General features: G+C 51.3%; 1 protein-coding gene across 26 annotated transcripts in view; it reads right to left on the bottom strand.

The window, feature by feature from the left end:
• Positions 1–15523, bottom strand: part of FBXW4 (F-box and WD repeat domain containing 4) — a 97432-nt gene that overhangs the window by 37562 nt on the left and 44347 nt on the right. For 5 of the 26 annotated variants that reach the window (XR_014826804.1, XM_084995208.1, XM_084995209.1 and 2 more), the window contains 2 exons: positions 9945–10038; positions 9137–9204 (listed from right to left, as the gene is read on the bottom strand). The exons of 10 other annotated variants lie outside the window; for them this stretch is intronic. Coding sequence is in view for 8 of the 16 variants with exons in the window: in XM_084995208.1 (XP_084851334.1) it covers positions 9137–9204; positions 9945–10038 (162 nt within the window). In the remaining 8 variants the exon portion in view is untranslated. Of the gene's footprint in view, positions 1–9136; positions 9208–9944; positions 10039–10495; positions 13958–15523 lie in introns of those variants that run through there. 11 more of the 26 variants (XR_014826807.1, XR_014826805.1, XR_002338439.2 and 8 more) reach the window with 4 other exon arrangements.

Below are 15523 nucleotides of genomic sequence, written 5' to 3' on the forward strand. Positions count from 1 at the left end.
CAGGGCTTAAAGGGACAGAAGCCCTGCTGACTCTCCAAAGAGTTCCGCACTGACATCAAGCAAGCTGAAAAAAGGAGGCAGAGGGTGTGAACGTGGACCTATGGATTCACTACCGCCATTCACATTCCTGGACCACTTCTCTTCCGTCAGAACAGGGGAGGAGGAGTTAAGGATCCAGTGCTGTCTCTGTGGCGATGCGGGTTCCATCCTGGGCCCTGTGCAGTGGGTTAAGGATCCAGCATTGTGGCGGCTGTGGTGTAGGTTGCAGCCTTGGCTCAGATTCAATCCCTGGTCTGGGAACTTCCATATGCCATGGGTGTAGCTAAAAAAAACCCCTAAAACAAAACAGGGAGGTGAAGTTCTACACTCCTCAGTCTGGTCTGATTGCTGTGGCATTTTCCACCATTGCCCTGAAGGTAGCGGTCAAGGAGAGGGAAAGGTGTGTCGCAGAAGTTGATAGGCCAATAGAGCCCGCTCTGCCTCATAAACTAGACACAACAGGGCTAGAGACATTGACTCCATGAAAAGAAAATTGTGTGTCTATGTGCACAGTAGGAAAAACTGATTCCTTAAGAAAGAAGGTCTCCACTGTGGAGGAGAGCCACCAGCAAACCTTGGTGTGTAAGTTGAACCAGTAACTCCTGTGTCAACTCTTTCCCTGTGATGGGAAATAACAAGAGCCCCAGAGTCCTCACACTGGCACTGACTGAGTCTTACTCTAAACGGTGAAGTGGAAAAATCATACAGCTGGAGATAGTAGAAAAGTAAGAGTACCAGGGTCCTTTTCTGCAAGACTTCCATTAGAGGGCTTCTCAGGAAGGCAAACTTCCCACCCAAGAGCTTCCCTGTTTACAGACTAGCTGGCAGCATCAGGAATCTTTTTTTTTTTTTTGGTCTTTTTTTTAAGGCCGCACCCACGGCATATGGAGATTCCCAGGCTAGGGGTCTAATTGGAGCTACAGCTACTGGCCTATACCACAACCACAGCAACACAGGATCCGAACCATGTCTTCGACCTACACCATAGCTCACGGCAATGCTGGATCCTTAACCCACTGAGCAAGGCCAGGGATCAAACCTGCATCCTCATGGATACTAGTCAGATTCATTTCCTCTGAGCCACAATAGGAACTCCCAGCATCAGGAATCTTGACTTTGAACTTTGTTCCTCTCCCAAATTTCCTGCCTTCTCCACAGTGGCACTAAGGAGGGGAGAGGCGGGAGTCTCTGTGTTCTATCCTGTTCTGCTGGAGTCCTGGAGTCTAATTCAGGCCACCACCTAGTCATTTTCCTCTGGAGGAAGCCCAGCCAGATCAGGTCTGTCCCGGGACTGGCTCCAGATTCTCTCTCCCCACTGGGAGGGTACTGGGCCACTGCTCTTTTGTCCAATCTTACATGTCTGCAGTCAGGTTCTTTCCCTTATGCATGTCATACTGACACCATTAATAGCTTACCCAGGAGGAATCTCTGATCAGCAGAGAAGGAACGAAGCAAGAAAGAGGAAGCTGAGCTCAGTCACCATCCATGTACAACTAGTGCTAGCCCCTGGGACACTTTGGGACTGGATGTCAAGGGGTAATTTGGCCTTTATGAAAATAACAGATAGTGACTGTTCTGTCTGCCCTATACGCCCTCTCCCTCCCTGGCCACAGTTAACTGGTTAAGGGGTAGGCAGCTGACCCAAGCAGGGCCAAGGAGTCTCTGTCCTGGGATTTTGTTTTTTTTTTTTTTTTGTCTTTTTTTTGTCTTTTTTGTTGTTGTTGTTGTTGCTATTTCTTGGGCCGCTCCTGCGGCATATGGAGGTTCCCAGGCTAGGGGTCGAATCGGAGCTGTAGCCACCAGCCTACGCCAGAGCCACAGCAACGCAAGATCCGAGCCGCGTCTGCAACCTACACCACAGCTCACGGCAACGCCGGATCGTTAACCCACTGAGCAAGGGCAGGGACCGAACCCGCAACCTCATGGTTCCTAGTCGGATTCGTTAACCACTGCGCCACGACGGGAACTCCTGTCCTGGGATTTTGAATGCCAGTCACTCTGTGACTTAATCTATGAGCTGCCAAACTCAGGAGCTCTTGGCAGCCTCTGGAATAAGCTGATCAGCTGGGGAAAAGGAGCTGAGATCCAAGAATAAATAGATACGAGCACCCTGGAAGGATAAGGCTTGGCAGCATTGTGGTCTCTGGGTCCATCTATTCCTGAGCCCCACTGTGTTCGTGTTCTTCCTTTGGCTTGGTTGCTGAGCTTTGCCCTTGGATTTGTGAGCCAAACATTCCCAGTTTTATTTAAGTTTATGTGAATTTGGTTTTTGTCACTTAAAACTAATCTGTCCTGACCACTGTAGAACTTCTATTCAGTAGCCGCTGGCGAGGCTATTCATCCATCTGAATGCCTCACCGAGAGACAAGTAAAGGGCTTTTCCAGGTACCTACTGGATACCTTGAGGCATAGCAAGGAACAGACACCTCAACCAAGAGACAATATAGCTTGGTGGGTCTGCTAGGAGAGCAGACTGTGCCAGGGTAGCACAGTCTGGCCTGGAACTTCAGAAAGAGGATGACACTGAGGCCCAAGGAGAGTGCCAGCGAAAAAAATCAACTCTCCCATGCCTAGCAGTGGGTGGGGAGATGGTTTGCACAACAGCAAATAACAAGGATGGGATCATAGTTTCTAGGGAGGAAAGCCCTGATCTTCAGAGCTTTGGCCTCTGGGATTCATTTTACAGACAGATGAGAGTGAAAGTTCTGCTGGAAACCACAAGATTCAGTCTGACGGGACGGTTTGGTCCACTCTCAGACACTTCCATTTTCTCAGATGCCTGGCATCTGAGCAATAGGCAATTTAATGATGCTTCCCAGGCACTTATCTAACTTGAATAAAGACACATAAAATGGAGTTCCTTGGGGTCTAGTGGTTAGGATTCAGCACTTTCATTGCTGCAGCCTAGGTTCATTCCCTAGTTTTAGAACTGAGATTCCACATCAAACTGCTGCACATCATGGTTATTAAAAAAAAGACACAAAATAATTAAAATAATGATGAAAACACAGGCATTAATTTTACTATTTTCTCCTTGTGTTTGAAATTTTTCAAAATTAGGAGTTTAAAAATACACACAACCAAAATTAAAACTTTGTAACCCCAAGCAATTCCTTTGTCACAACTTCTTTTATCACTTTCCTACCTTGACCCAGTACTAATGGCCCCAAAACCAAGGGAAAAATAAATCTGACCATATGAATTCGAATATTCCACTGCTGGATCCCTCTGACTAATACACCCCCCCCAAAAAAAATGCAGAAGGAACCAAGCAGAAAGCTCATAGTACTTAAAATTTTGTTTTTCTTAAAAAACAAGAAAACTCCACACATACCTAAAGCAGTCTCAAAATACTCCCTGACTCTCTTTTTTTTAATGAAGCTGGCCCTAGGTCAGAAGGACACCTGAAGTCATATATCAGAAATCAGGTATGAGGAAACCAAGGCCCATACATGAACAAGCACATTCTGGAGCATAAAATAATAAATATCATATGTTGTATAAAAACACTATAACACATGACCATATAGTTCACGAACAGACACATGTGCATGTGTTTATGTATACACCTACAAAAATTTTTGAAGGAAAACCTGACAAGCATTTGAGCTTCAGGTTCCTTCAAAGATCCATCTCCTTACAGGTTGTTACTGTGTAGAGTCAGACACAGTAAGCAGCCCCCCATTTCTGCTCTCCTCCGAGCTCCTCCACACCTACCCAAAGACCCCCAAATTCCAAGCAGTCCTTGCTCTCCATAAAACCTCACCTCCACACTCTTGCTTAGGACTTTGTCAACAGCCCCTGCCTCCGCACTGCCAGCCCGAAGGCACCAGATTCTACCTCCTGAGGCCCCTAGCTAGGCAAATAACTTGGCATATTTGTTTTCTGGGAAAAGTCAACCCCTCGATGTTTAATTTCACCTCTTTGGAACATTGGAAGAAAGGCCAAACACATCATAAGCCACAGGGAAGCACTGGGGCCAGGGCAGTACCTGACTCAACGCCATGCCACCATCAGCGCCACCAGGCCCTCCCTTAAAGTACCAAGATGTGGGGCATGGCACCTACCTACCTATGTTACCTGTCATCTGTGGGTACCCATGAGCATACACACTGGTAAATTACCAAATTGGAGACTTTTGATGTATAAGTCTACTGCTCTCCCTAGATAAGATCACCTTATCTTTCCAACTTGCGCTTCCCCTCTGGGAGAAGAAATTTGAGGGGCGGGGTTCTGCCACCTGGAGAGTCCCACCATAAGCCATACCAGCCAAGCCAGACACCAAGAGGCATGTGCCAGCCCAGGCCAGACTGCTTTCCTGCTGAGTCGCCACACTTCACCCCTACCCAAGCAGCATGAGGAAGAGCACTGCGGAGATCAGCAGGTCCATCCATCAATCCCCTAGACCATTCTTAGCCCAGGGCCAATAGGTGGCTGCTGGCCCTGCAACCCTCAGTTGCCGACTATCCGAGGCGGAAAGCTATGCTATGGCTCAGCTCCCAGGTGCTGGTATTTGGCTCCTGGGAGGACAGAGAACATGGGCCCAGTCACAGCCTTGGGAAGAAGTGCATGCCTCTAATGCAGGCTGGGTTGTCTTGGCCTGGCCATCCTTTGCTGAGAAGGCACACATGAGCAGACACACATGTGCGCACACACACCTGCACACGCACACAGGGCCTGTGTTTGCTCCTCTTGGTAAGGGGGCACCCGGGCTGCCGCACACATCCTCGCGCAGGTGTACTCGCTGCTTGATGTTGCCACTCCTGACAAGGAGAGACCGGGCCCCACGCATACATACCACCCCCACCCCGCCCCTGCTGCACCCGCTGCACAGCAGGCACACTGGCCAAGTCTCTCTCCTTAACCCTCCTGGGTACTTGTGATTGTCAGTCAGCCCAGGTGTTAGGCCCTGGCCATTTTCTTCTCCCTCTGGCCTGTCTCTGTCCCTCCCTCTGCCCTCCCATAGCAAGCGCTTTCAGGCCACACAATGAGTGGGAGGAGGAGAAACACTTCTATTGAGGAAGGCGTTTTGTTGTTTCATCCCTAAGGGGGGGGCTGGGGGGGGACCCACAAAATTTCTAATAAGCAGTTTCTCTCCTCAAAGCTAAAATGATTTTCTTTAATTGCTTGGTGGGAACAGTTTATTGTGGGGGTCTCTGCCCTCTCCCCCAGCCTAATTGACTTACTGAAGTTTAACAGGGCTTTCACCTGGAGAGACTGCAATTATTCCCCCCATCCCACATTCGTACCTGGGCTGTCCCCACAGGGGGCCTTTGTTCCCCCTAAATACAGCAGTGACACAAATGTCCTCAGCAGCAGGGGAACGCAGGGAAGTGGTAATTTTCAGCCCAACGCAATTAGCTGAGGGCTTTTCAGCCTTCCCCTTGAATGGTGGGGAAACTTCGGCATGTGGGAACGGTGAGCTGGGGCTGCTCTGTGCAAGTCAAACAAAAGAGGCCTCTGAATTGGGCCCCGTGGTGAGCCAGACCAGGGCTGGTGGGGGCAGCTGGGACTGGGGCCTGGACCAGGGACCTACACCGTCACCCACCCAATCTACGTCTTCCAGGCAGGGCCAGGGGAGGGGCCCCAAGCAGCTTTCAGGGAGGCAGAGGCACGCAAGATGGTTGGCTTGTATCTGGCACCACAGCTCTGCATTCATGAAACAAAGAAGAGGGCAAGGGTGGTGGACTGAGCTGGGGCGAGACGAGGGGGGCCAGGGGTTCACAGTGCTGTGTCTGTCCAGCTCTCCTGAGGGCCTGGGGCTGGAGCTCACATTACGGACACCCTTGAATCCCGAAGCTTTAGAGAAGGAGCCTCCTGGGAGGGCAGAGACAGGAGACCCAGGGCACTGCTAACACTTGGGTCTCCTGTTGCTGCCACAGCAGCCCCTACTGCCCAGCTCAGCAAAGGAAATGGAGTCCTCGGCTTAGGCGTGGCTTTGAGGCTAGGGAGGCACAGCGTGAGAGTAGCGTGTGGCTTATCTGGGGTCAGTGCTGAGGTAGCCAAAGGCCAGAATGAGGGCTTCAGTAGTGGAAGTAACCACAGAACTGGCAGCAAGCAGGCCTGCCAGCCTCTCACAAGCAGCCCTAAGAGAGCCCTGACCCCAGACCCAGGAGAGAGGGAAGCATCTCGTCTTGAAAGAACGAAAAAATAAAAACTAGAAACAGAAGGGCTCGTTGACAAATGAGCTGTGCCTGGGTGAGGGACAGAATGAGGAGTTGAGAGCACTGCCAGGCAATGACACAGGCCAGGGCAGGCAGCAAGGCAGCAGCCTGTGGGCACTGGAAAGGGCCTGGAGCTGGGACTGCGCAGGCCAACACTCAGTGCCAGATCGGCTGCTCACAAGCTGTTTAACCTTCCGAGGCCTCACGTTTCTTGTCTGCAAAGTGGGAAACACTTGTACTAGAGCATTATTTTTAACTTTTTAGAAAATCAACAGAAACCTTTTGAGAGTCAGCATCTCTAATAGACTTATAAAACAGGAACCAGAGGAGCTATCTGGTGGAGCAGAGGTGAGGGGTCGGGGGCCACCCACACGGCCTTCCACCTTCCCACCTTTGACACAGACCTTAGGGACCTGCCTGGGAACCCCCGGACCAGGCGCTCTCCAGGGCTTCCACATCACTAACACGCCACCAATGATATCATAACCCAGCAGCGCCCAGGACTGGTGACAAGGAACAAGGCTGAGCTTCCGCAGGCACAGGCCACTCTCTACAGCCCTGCCTCCTGGCTGCCCTCCAGTCCCACCAACAGAAATGGGACTGTGCCCCCATGTGCCATCAAAAACCTCACCACACACGACAGTCTGTGAGAGCCCAGATGAACTCTGTTCGGGGGCAATGACAGGTGGGGCAGTTAGACTGGTTAGGCTTTTGGCTTGGAAGCAGTGGTCAGCTCAAACTTTTTACCTCTTTATCCAGCACTGAGAGCTGGCCAAGAAAACGACAATACAGCACGCTAACCCCACCCTGCTCCCTCAGTGGCCTGGACTACTCGTTAGGAATCACTGTTCCTGTCTGCCCTCACCCTAATCTCCAGTCCTGCCAAAGGAGGTTCCGAGCGATTCTCTACAGAGGCGTCCTCAAAGAAAGGGCGGCCAGTCCAAACACCCACAGCTCAGAGCCATGAAAGCAGACCCCCCCTCACACCCTGCCACTCCAGGAACAGCTTCCTCCTTCGAAGAAGAGTCCAGATCGACAACCTTCAGGGGACAAGCAGACCTGCTGGGCAGAGCAGCTGGCTCAGCTCTAGTCACCTCTGGCCTGGACTCTGTCTTCCCTCTTTCTGCTGCCCCTTGGGTCCCATCTGCACAGCCACCCGCCCCCCTTCCGATGGAGGCTCCTGACCTGGGACTGACCACCACTCACAGAACAAGGCCTTGCCTGGGAAACTCCCGAGCTAGAGGCAGGCAGAGACAGGCGCACCATTCCTTCAACAAGAACCTGAGGGCTACCCAAGCCAGCCCTGTGCTAGGAGCTAGGGTGTTCTGGAAAAACACAATTGACATAGGCTTGCCCTTAGGCAACTTAAGGTTCAGCCAGAGAGTCAAATCTTCGGTTCTATTTTCTTCCTATTGAAAGCAACTGGAGACCATCAACAAGTGTTAATCCCACATGAGAGCAAGATCCCTGTGGGCTGAGAAAGCAGACAAAGCAGCGCAGGAGTTTAGACCCATGAGCTCTGGAGTCGAATGCTGGGACTCAAACCCTGGGTGCACTAACTACCAGATGGAACTCTGAGCAAGCTACTCAACTTGGGCCTCAGTCTCCTTGCTTATAAATGGATGATGGTGACAGCACCTGTCTGGAAGGATTAAGTGATATAAAGCGTTCGGCACAGTGCTTGGCATTTAGCTGGCATCCGTGCCAATCATCCTCGTCCTCATCATTATCACCATCATTGTCTAGGCACCAGAGAGGTGCTGGGGACCTGGGAATCAGCAATGGCCTAGTGAAAGGAACTTGTACCGTTTCCCTCCCAGAGCACCGTGAACCGCGTAAGAAGAGAGAGCTGAGGTTCCTGCCCCTGTTCTGCGAACTACTTCAGAAACCTACTGTCAATGCTGATGAGGGACAGGACAAATTTCTCCTGGCCAAGGCCACAGGAGATCCTGAGCCAACCAGGGGCCTTAAAGGGGCAGACTGGAATTTGCTCCCCCTCAAACTGACCACAGCCCCCTTAGCCCTCTCCCTCCCGTCACTCTCTACCATGAGCCTGCTGGCTGGAATGCAGGGGCCCCTGAGCCAGAAGGCCCAGGCTGGGCAGGAGGCCGGGAGGCACAGGTGGTTCTCAGAGGAGATCCCTGGGCTCCAGAAAGCATCTCCCCCACAGGCCCAACAAAGCTGGGGCTTGTTGTTGGTCAAGGCGCCTTTGCTTGTTTGGGCTGCAGCCCAGACGGTAAGGCGGCCGGGACAGGCCAGGGGATGAAGAGCTGCCCAAGGAGGATGGGGGGGCAGCCAGCCCTTTTGGCACCAGCTTCCTCCTTCCCTGGGTTTCTCACTTTGTTGAGCTCGGCAACCCAAAGGAGGCTGGGGGAAACGCTTCTCACTACCTAGCAAATAAAGCCACATGGAGAAGGAGAACGATGAAAGGTTTGGGGTTTTTTACTTTGGTTTGGGGATATTTAGGTGATTTTAAAAAATGATAAAAGGAAGTTGTTTCTGCAATCCAATTAATTTCAAACCCAGGATCCAGATCATAAATAGCCAACAGTGATCCCAAAGCACCTAATGTCTATTATCCCTCTTCTGAGACTTGAAGTCCTAGTGGAGCCAGAGTTGGTCTCAAGAGGCCTGGAGGGAAGTAGCTCCAGGCTGAGGTTGGTTAGGGATGAGGCACAAGCATGGCGACAGTCAACCCAACTGCAAAAATCTGGGACTTTCAGCTCCCCAGGTCCATAATACCCATGCAGTCCTGTTAGTCATGGGCATGCGTGGCTTTTCCCATGGAGTTAGGACATCAGGGGCTGCCAGAGCCCACTTATTCCTAAGAATTGTGTCCTCTTGGCTCCTGGGCAATGGGAGGAGGAGATTCCAATGGGGACCTTTACTTATCTATTTGCTTCATTATTTTCCGGAAAGGCGCCCTCACTCACAGGTCGTTTTGCCTCTGTTGGCTCCCTTCCACCAGGCCCAGAGAACTGCCTCCAGATCTTCCTTGGTCCTACTACCTCAGAGAGAAGGAGGGGAAGGACTGTGCTCGGTGAGCCTGTCAAAGGAAAGCTTTTCACACAGGGTTTAGGGAGGTAATAGGCCTGGGAACCCGTTCCCTAAGCAGCTGCCTGCCATCTTGTCCAATTCCTGAAGTTTTGTTCAATCCACTCACACTACAGGCCTAGTGCTTGCTTTGGAACAGATTTTTTTTTTTTCCTGGTGGCATATTTTTGTCATGCATTTCTGAAATTACAAACTACAGAATGGGTTTTTCTCTTTGGAAAAACATTAGCATACCGAAAAGGGCATTTGATTGGAAGTTTCCTTTCTTTCCCACTAAGCCACTTGGGATGGGATACAAACCTTTCATAAGAATGAGAAGAAATGACACAGATTTGCAAACACACCTAACAGTGGTATGGGTTCCTGGTTACCTGGCTGGGTGACCCACCTCACTTCAGGTTTTCATGGCCACACAGTACCGGTGCCAAGTATTAGATACTGTTAGCTGCTGCTAAGTTAAAGGTTGCTAGAGAACCCACTTCCCATACCCCTTGCGGCTCCCTCTGTGGAAAAGCCAAGGAAATTAGACCCTAATGATAAACCTTGCTGGGAAGCCTCAGGTCAGCTGCCACCAGCACAGGCCTGGGCCTCTGGCACCTTGACAGCTGCTGCCTCTTCTATGCTCAGGCCCTACATTCTCCCATACGACCAGAAGCACCTATTGTGACTTGCTTGAGAAGCACTCACCTTCTTCCAGAAAACACTTCCTTGCACTCCACCACCAATAGGAGGAGAATTCAGAGAAGGGGAGTCCCAAGGAGAAGACTGGGCAAAAGATAATCTAGAGAAAAATATAAGAACTTCAGGAAATACAGTGATTGCTGGAAAATCAATAACTAGGTCCCTAGCTCCTCCTCTGTGCTATAGGGAAGAGAAACTGATGGAACTCAGTGGCTTTTAGACTCCACATACATGCACTCACTTATGTCAAGATGTCTTCTTCAGATGACTGTCTCAGGAGAAGCAGTGACATCAACGCAAAGTAATAAAGGTTAAGGCAGAGAATTCCATGCTTGCTGAGGGGGTGGCACCCAGAAACCAAAGAGCCTGTCTGCCCCCTAACACACGCTTTGCAGAACCACAGGCTCAGAGACAGGTGACAGACGCACATACACAGAGCTGGGAAGAGAAGGGCACAGGACTTATGGCGGAAAATCAAAACCAGCATTGGCTATTATTCAGCTAATTTTCACTAGGTGTTAATTTCTTCCTCGGATCATCTCCCCTCCTTTTTTTTTTTTTTTTTTTTTTTTTTTTTTTTTGCTTTTTAGAGCCTCACTTGCAGCATATGTAAGTTCTCAGGCTAGGGGATGAATTGGAATTGCAGCTGCCGGCCTACACCACAGCCATGGCAACACAGGATCCAAGTTGCATCTGCATCCGCAGCTCACAGCTCGAGGCACCAGATCCTTAACCCACTGAGTGAGGCCAGGGATCGAACCCGCATTCTCATGGATACTAGTTGGGTTCTTAACCCACTGAGCCACAATGGGAACTGCCTGCCCTCCTTTTCTTTGGGGGGGCAGAAAGTGCACAGAGGGATATTTTCCCACTTTGTGGGGAGGAATGGGAGAAAATGGGGTGGGGAGGGGCACAGAGGAAGAGGAAGATTGAAATAAGCTGCCTCCTCCAGGTGCCCAGTGAGCTCATAAACCCCAGGTTCACCCAGGCCCCTGAAGAAAGGGATCATGCCCTCCATCAGGACTCGGGTCTCCCCACTGCAGGAACCTCAAGAAGGCTGAGCTAAAGCCAGAGACCTGTGGTTTAAAAGCAAAGGATGGTGTGAGTGGGAGAAAGCAAAAACTCTAGTCCTTTGAGGAAGTTACCAGCAGCACTGATGCTAAATGAGATTTTGTAACCCCTGCTTTTAGGACCCCAGCCATGGGAGGAAACTCTCCCATGACAAAAAGTCCCTTTCCTCATCTTCCCTGACAATACTGAACGCCAGATAATCTGACTGACTAAACAAAATCTAGACAAGTCACATCTCTGAGCAAGCACCCTAGATCTAGAGTGTTCTTAGGAACTGTCTGTACTTCAGACATGGGCCCTGGAGTTAGCAGCAGCAGGAAAAGGAGAACTTGAAGGCTAAGCTCATCTGGCTGACTCAGATTATCTTCCACAGACAGGACCAGGGAGCCCCTGCCTGGACAGAAGTTAATATGCATCCAACCAGGCCAGCCTGGCCCAGCCCACCCCTTCTGTGGCCACCAAGGAGAAGGGCCTAAGCGTTCCGAGAAATGGCAGTTGTGTCAGACCACTGCATTGCAACTGAATTCCACCATTGTGTACCTTTGTTTCTTTTTTTCTTTCCAGCTGTGCCTGAGGCATATGGAAGTGTCCGGGCCAGGGATGGAACTCGCACCACAGCAATGACCCAAGTCTCTGCAGTGACAATGCTGTGCCATGGGAGAATCCAGCCATTTTGTACTTTTAATACAAAGGTTAAGATGGTCAAATATCAGCCCAGAACGGCAGGGTATCTGATCAACATGTTTGTCATTCCAAATTCTTCAATCTTAGTTCCAGAATTGAGGTTCCCCACCCCCACCAAGGCTTTTTTGTCTCTTTTTTTCATTGTCAAGGACTGAGGGAGGCCTCTAAGCAATCTCCCATTGGTCCATCTTGCCCTCCACTTTGCTCCAAACTCTGCATGAAATCCCTGAGCGCTCCACAAAGTTACCAAGAGCGATTCCTGCCTCTTCCTCCAGTCTAAATACACTATACTTTTAAAAGCGAAAGAAGGGCCCAGGAAATCCCTAAAGAGGCCTGCTACACTCTTCCCCTTGTAATGAAGCTTAATAATGAAATGCCCTGTGCTCCAATTAGTAAGAAATGCTCCTTTCTCCAGCTGAACACCCCCTATAGATATATCTAATTTGTTTCCACGTTTCCATCGCTCTCCTCCATCGAGTTTGCATTTAAAGGTTACGATCTGGTGCCCTCCCAGCCAGGCCCTGGCAGGACAACCTGGGGGAAGCGACAGTGCTTCGTACGATCTTGGAGCCACAGCCTGTCGACCATCCCTGACAGCCCTTCTCTTCATCAGTACATCCATACATGAGCTGCCCACAAAATGGAAGGGAAGGAAAAGGAGAAACAGTATTTGGAAAAGTTAAGGGAAAAGAAGAGGAAAAGGAAAAAGAGGGGGAGTGGATATTGCTGGGAACGCCTATTTCTCAGTGAAAGAAACGTTCTTTGCCACGGAGTGACCCAAAGCAGGAGCTGCTCCTTGTTCGTGGGCCCCTATGGAACCCAGGCCCCTTTGAGACTCAGGTCCCTCAAAGGCCATGGAGCTCCAGCTTCTTTCCCCTCATCAGGCCTGGCGTGTGACTGGCACCTACTCCCGAGACAGTCTGAAGGGTGCCAACAGCAGCACAGAGGAGCCCCTGTGCTCGGGGAACCTTGGCGAGATGCCTCTCCAGGGCCATCTCACCTCAGGGGCCAGTTCGCCTCTCTGCCTTCTGATGGTATGGAGAGTGAGAACACAGCCCCTTTCTAAAAAACCTGATTCCTCAATGAAGCCCCCGCCCCCAGAACCACACCAGGTCCTAGGACCATGGCCTGGCTGAGGGTGGGGGAGGGGCAGGTCGTCCCCCACCAGGTCCTCCCCCACCAGCTCCCGGACTCAAAGGTATCCCAAGGTTTCCCTCTCCCCACACGTAAAGCAAGCCACAACCAGGCTGATGCTCCCAGAGTTCCCCCTCGTTTCCAACCAGGCACATGTTATCTTCTTTCCAGCCAGGTTAGGGGCCCAGAATGGGTAATGACCTCCTGTCTCAGCTCCCTGCCCAAGGCTGTGCTCCAGCGAGGCAAAGGGTAAAGACCGAAGATATTCTAATGGACAATCCCCAAGAGGACCTACCTGTGATGGGGCCCCAGTTCTTATCACTGGGGAAAAAGCCTCCCATTTTGTCCCTGGTTTCTAGGGACTCTGCCCTTAACTGCTGAAGATGAGCATTTGAGATCTGTCGATGCTCCCCCTCCCCCCGGACACTGTGTCTCTTTTCTGCTTGGTTCTGTTCTCCCCTGACCCTTACCAACTGCTGGGTCGTCATCTGCAGCAGACTCGTGCTCTCCCAGCACCTCTCCTGCCTGGCCCCACCTTCCCCGAGCCCTGAAGACAAGGCCCTTCCCTGGCTCCCTGAAACTCGCAATCTGTGCTCCTGCCAGATTCAGCCCTAAGAGGGCAGGCCTATGTGGTAGAACGAACTGCCCCCATCAAGGGGTGGGGTGGCAGCAAGCAAGCGTGTGCCTGAGCATCCGAAGGTGCTCTTGTTTTCTAGGCACCCCATGGTGGTCTGTGGCAGACGCACGGATAGGGGAATCCTCTGCCAGCCAGAGTTGGCATCTCATCCTACCTCTCAAATCTGCCACTAGCCTCCAGGGCCGAAGACCCTCCAAGAAGAAGCGGCCCTGCAAGACAAAGACCTGAGGCCCCCCAGCCTGGCCTCCCAGCCCAACACAGGCCCGCATTAAAATCAACACTCCGTGAACACACAAAACTGACAGGGCAGAGGGGGAGCACACATCAGATACAAAGATCGGGCTCTCAGGAGACGCGGCCTGTTGGTCTCCCATGTTAGCTCCAAGTGACTAAGCGCAGGGTGGGAAATAACGCCATCGCGGCCGCCAAAGCTCCCGCCTGGGCTCCAGGTTCACCAGGCTCGGCAGCCTTTTCACGGGAAAGATGCCTCGGCCTGGAAAAAAATTGCAAGCATTGTGTGGGGACCATTAATGCGCGCGCCTCTGCACATTCCTTCGAGAAACAGGAGCGCACTAGTCCCTGAGCCCCCGGCCCTGTGCCCCAGCGATTGTACAGGCCTGGAACACACTGCACATGCCACCTGGTCCTTCCCCCCAGGCCCCCAGCTCTGTGAGCGGTGGGAAGGGGCCCGCCAAACACCCTGGCTTCATTGTGCCCCAGAAAGAGGGGACTAATTACTCGCCTACACTCTGGAGCGCCCAGGGAGAAAACAGAGGCCAGTGGGGTGGAGAGGGTGGGAAATGGGGTGGGGGGGGAAGAAGGGAGAGAGAAAGCCACGGGATACATTTCAAAGTTTCTCTAGCAATTTGGGGGTGGGGGAAAGAAAGCCTGGTCCTGATGTGAAATCATACAGAGGTCAGGGCTGGGTCTCCCACCCTTGTGAGAAAGTGGTGAATCGGAGACGGTTTATCAAACGATCATTTTTTTCTTTTGAAACTGGGAGGCAGCAGCTTGGACAATTCTGCAGATGTGCTTGATGAGTTAGGGACAAAAATGGCCCTTCTCTGCCCCCCTCCTCCCCTCCTTCTATAAGGGCTCCCATCGGGGGTTGCTTCTCCCTCCACTGCCTCCCGGGCCCTCCCCTCCCTTCTTCAGTGGTCAGCTGAGACCCCCACCCACTGCTCGCTTTTGTACTCTTGGCCTTTGGACATACTGACAGGGGCCTTTATGAGACCCCAATCAAGACCCCCATGTCACAGGTACCTAGTAGAGACACCAGACCTTTTCAAACAAGGGACAACAAGGAAAATCGGCTGGCCCATTGTCTCTCCTCTGTGCTAAGTGAGATGAAAGGGGCCCGCGGCCCCCTCCCCACAGCCCGCCTGCCAATCACCTCTAGTTATTAAGGTCACAATGTGTAAATTCTTTTGACCTGCACCTAATCAAAGATTCACCGGCCCTTTCAAACCCGAATGGGGAGGAGGGGAGAGACTCCCTCCCATAAACCCAGCAAACTCTCCCTCAATAAAATTTCTCTCTGACTCCTTCTCTGCTTCCCATCTCCACCCCCTCGCTTCTCCTCACTCCGCCCTCCTCACCACTGGCTTCAAACACAAATGACAAGCCCTATGGAATTACTACCCCCCAAAACTCATGGAGGATTTGAAAGTTTTATTTAATTCTCCTTAAAGAAAAAGCTTTCAGAGAGGCATAGTTTCCCAAGCAAGCCCAGAACCTGGGCAGCTCCTGTGGCTCTGATGCCAAATCTCTCCAAGTGACAAAGTGGTCTCTTGGCTTTTTTCTCTCTCCTAAATCAGCCTCTCTTGCTTTGCCCAGGATACCATGAGACATGGAGAAAAAAACACTGGGATGAATGATCCTCCCTTACCACTGTCACTAAGCATCTCTGGCTCAGTTGCCGACCCACCAAAACCTAGCTCACAGTGAGTGGTTTTGTGAACTGAGGTGAAAAAAAATCACCAGGCCCAAAATAGGCAACCCTCAAGGAAAAAAAAAAAAACAACTCCTAGGGTAGAACAATGAAGAACAGAACAAGAGT

The sequence above is a fragment of the Sus scrofa genome, chromosome 14, assembly GCF_054392235.1.
Source record: "Sus scrofa isolate SSC_HxYL_T2T_F1_AM1 chromosome 14, Sscrofa_HxYL_maternal_Yorkshire_Landrace_v2.0, whole genome shotgun sequence".
NCBI lineage: Eukaryota > Metazoa > Chordata > Mammalia > Artiodactyla > Suidae > Sus > Sus scrofa.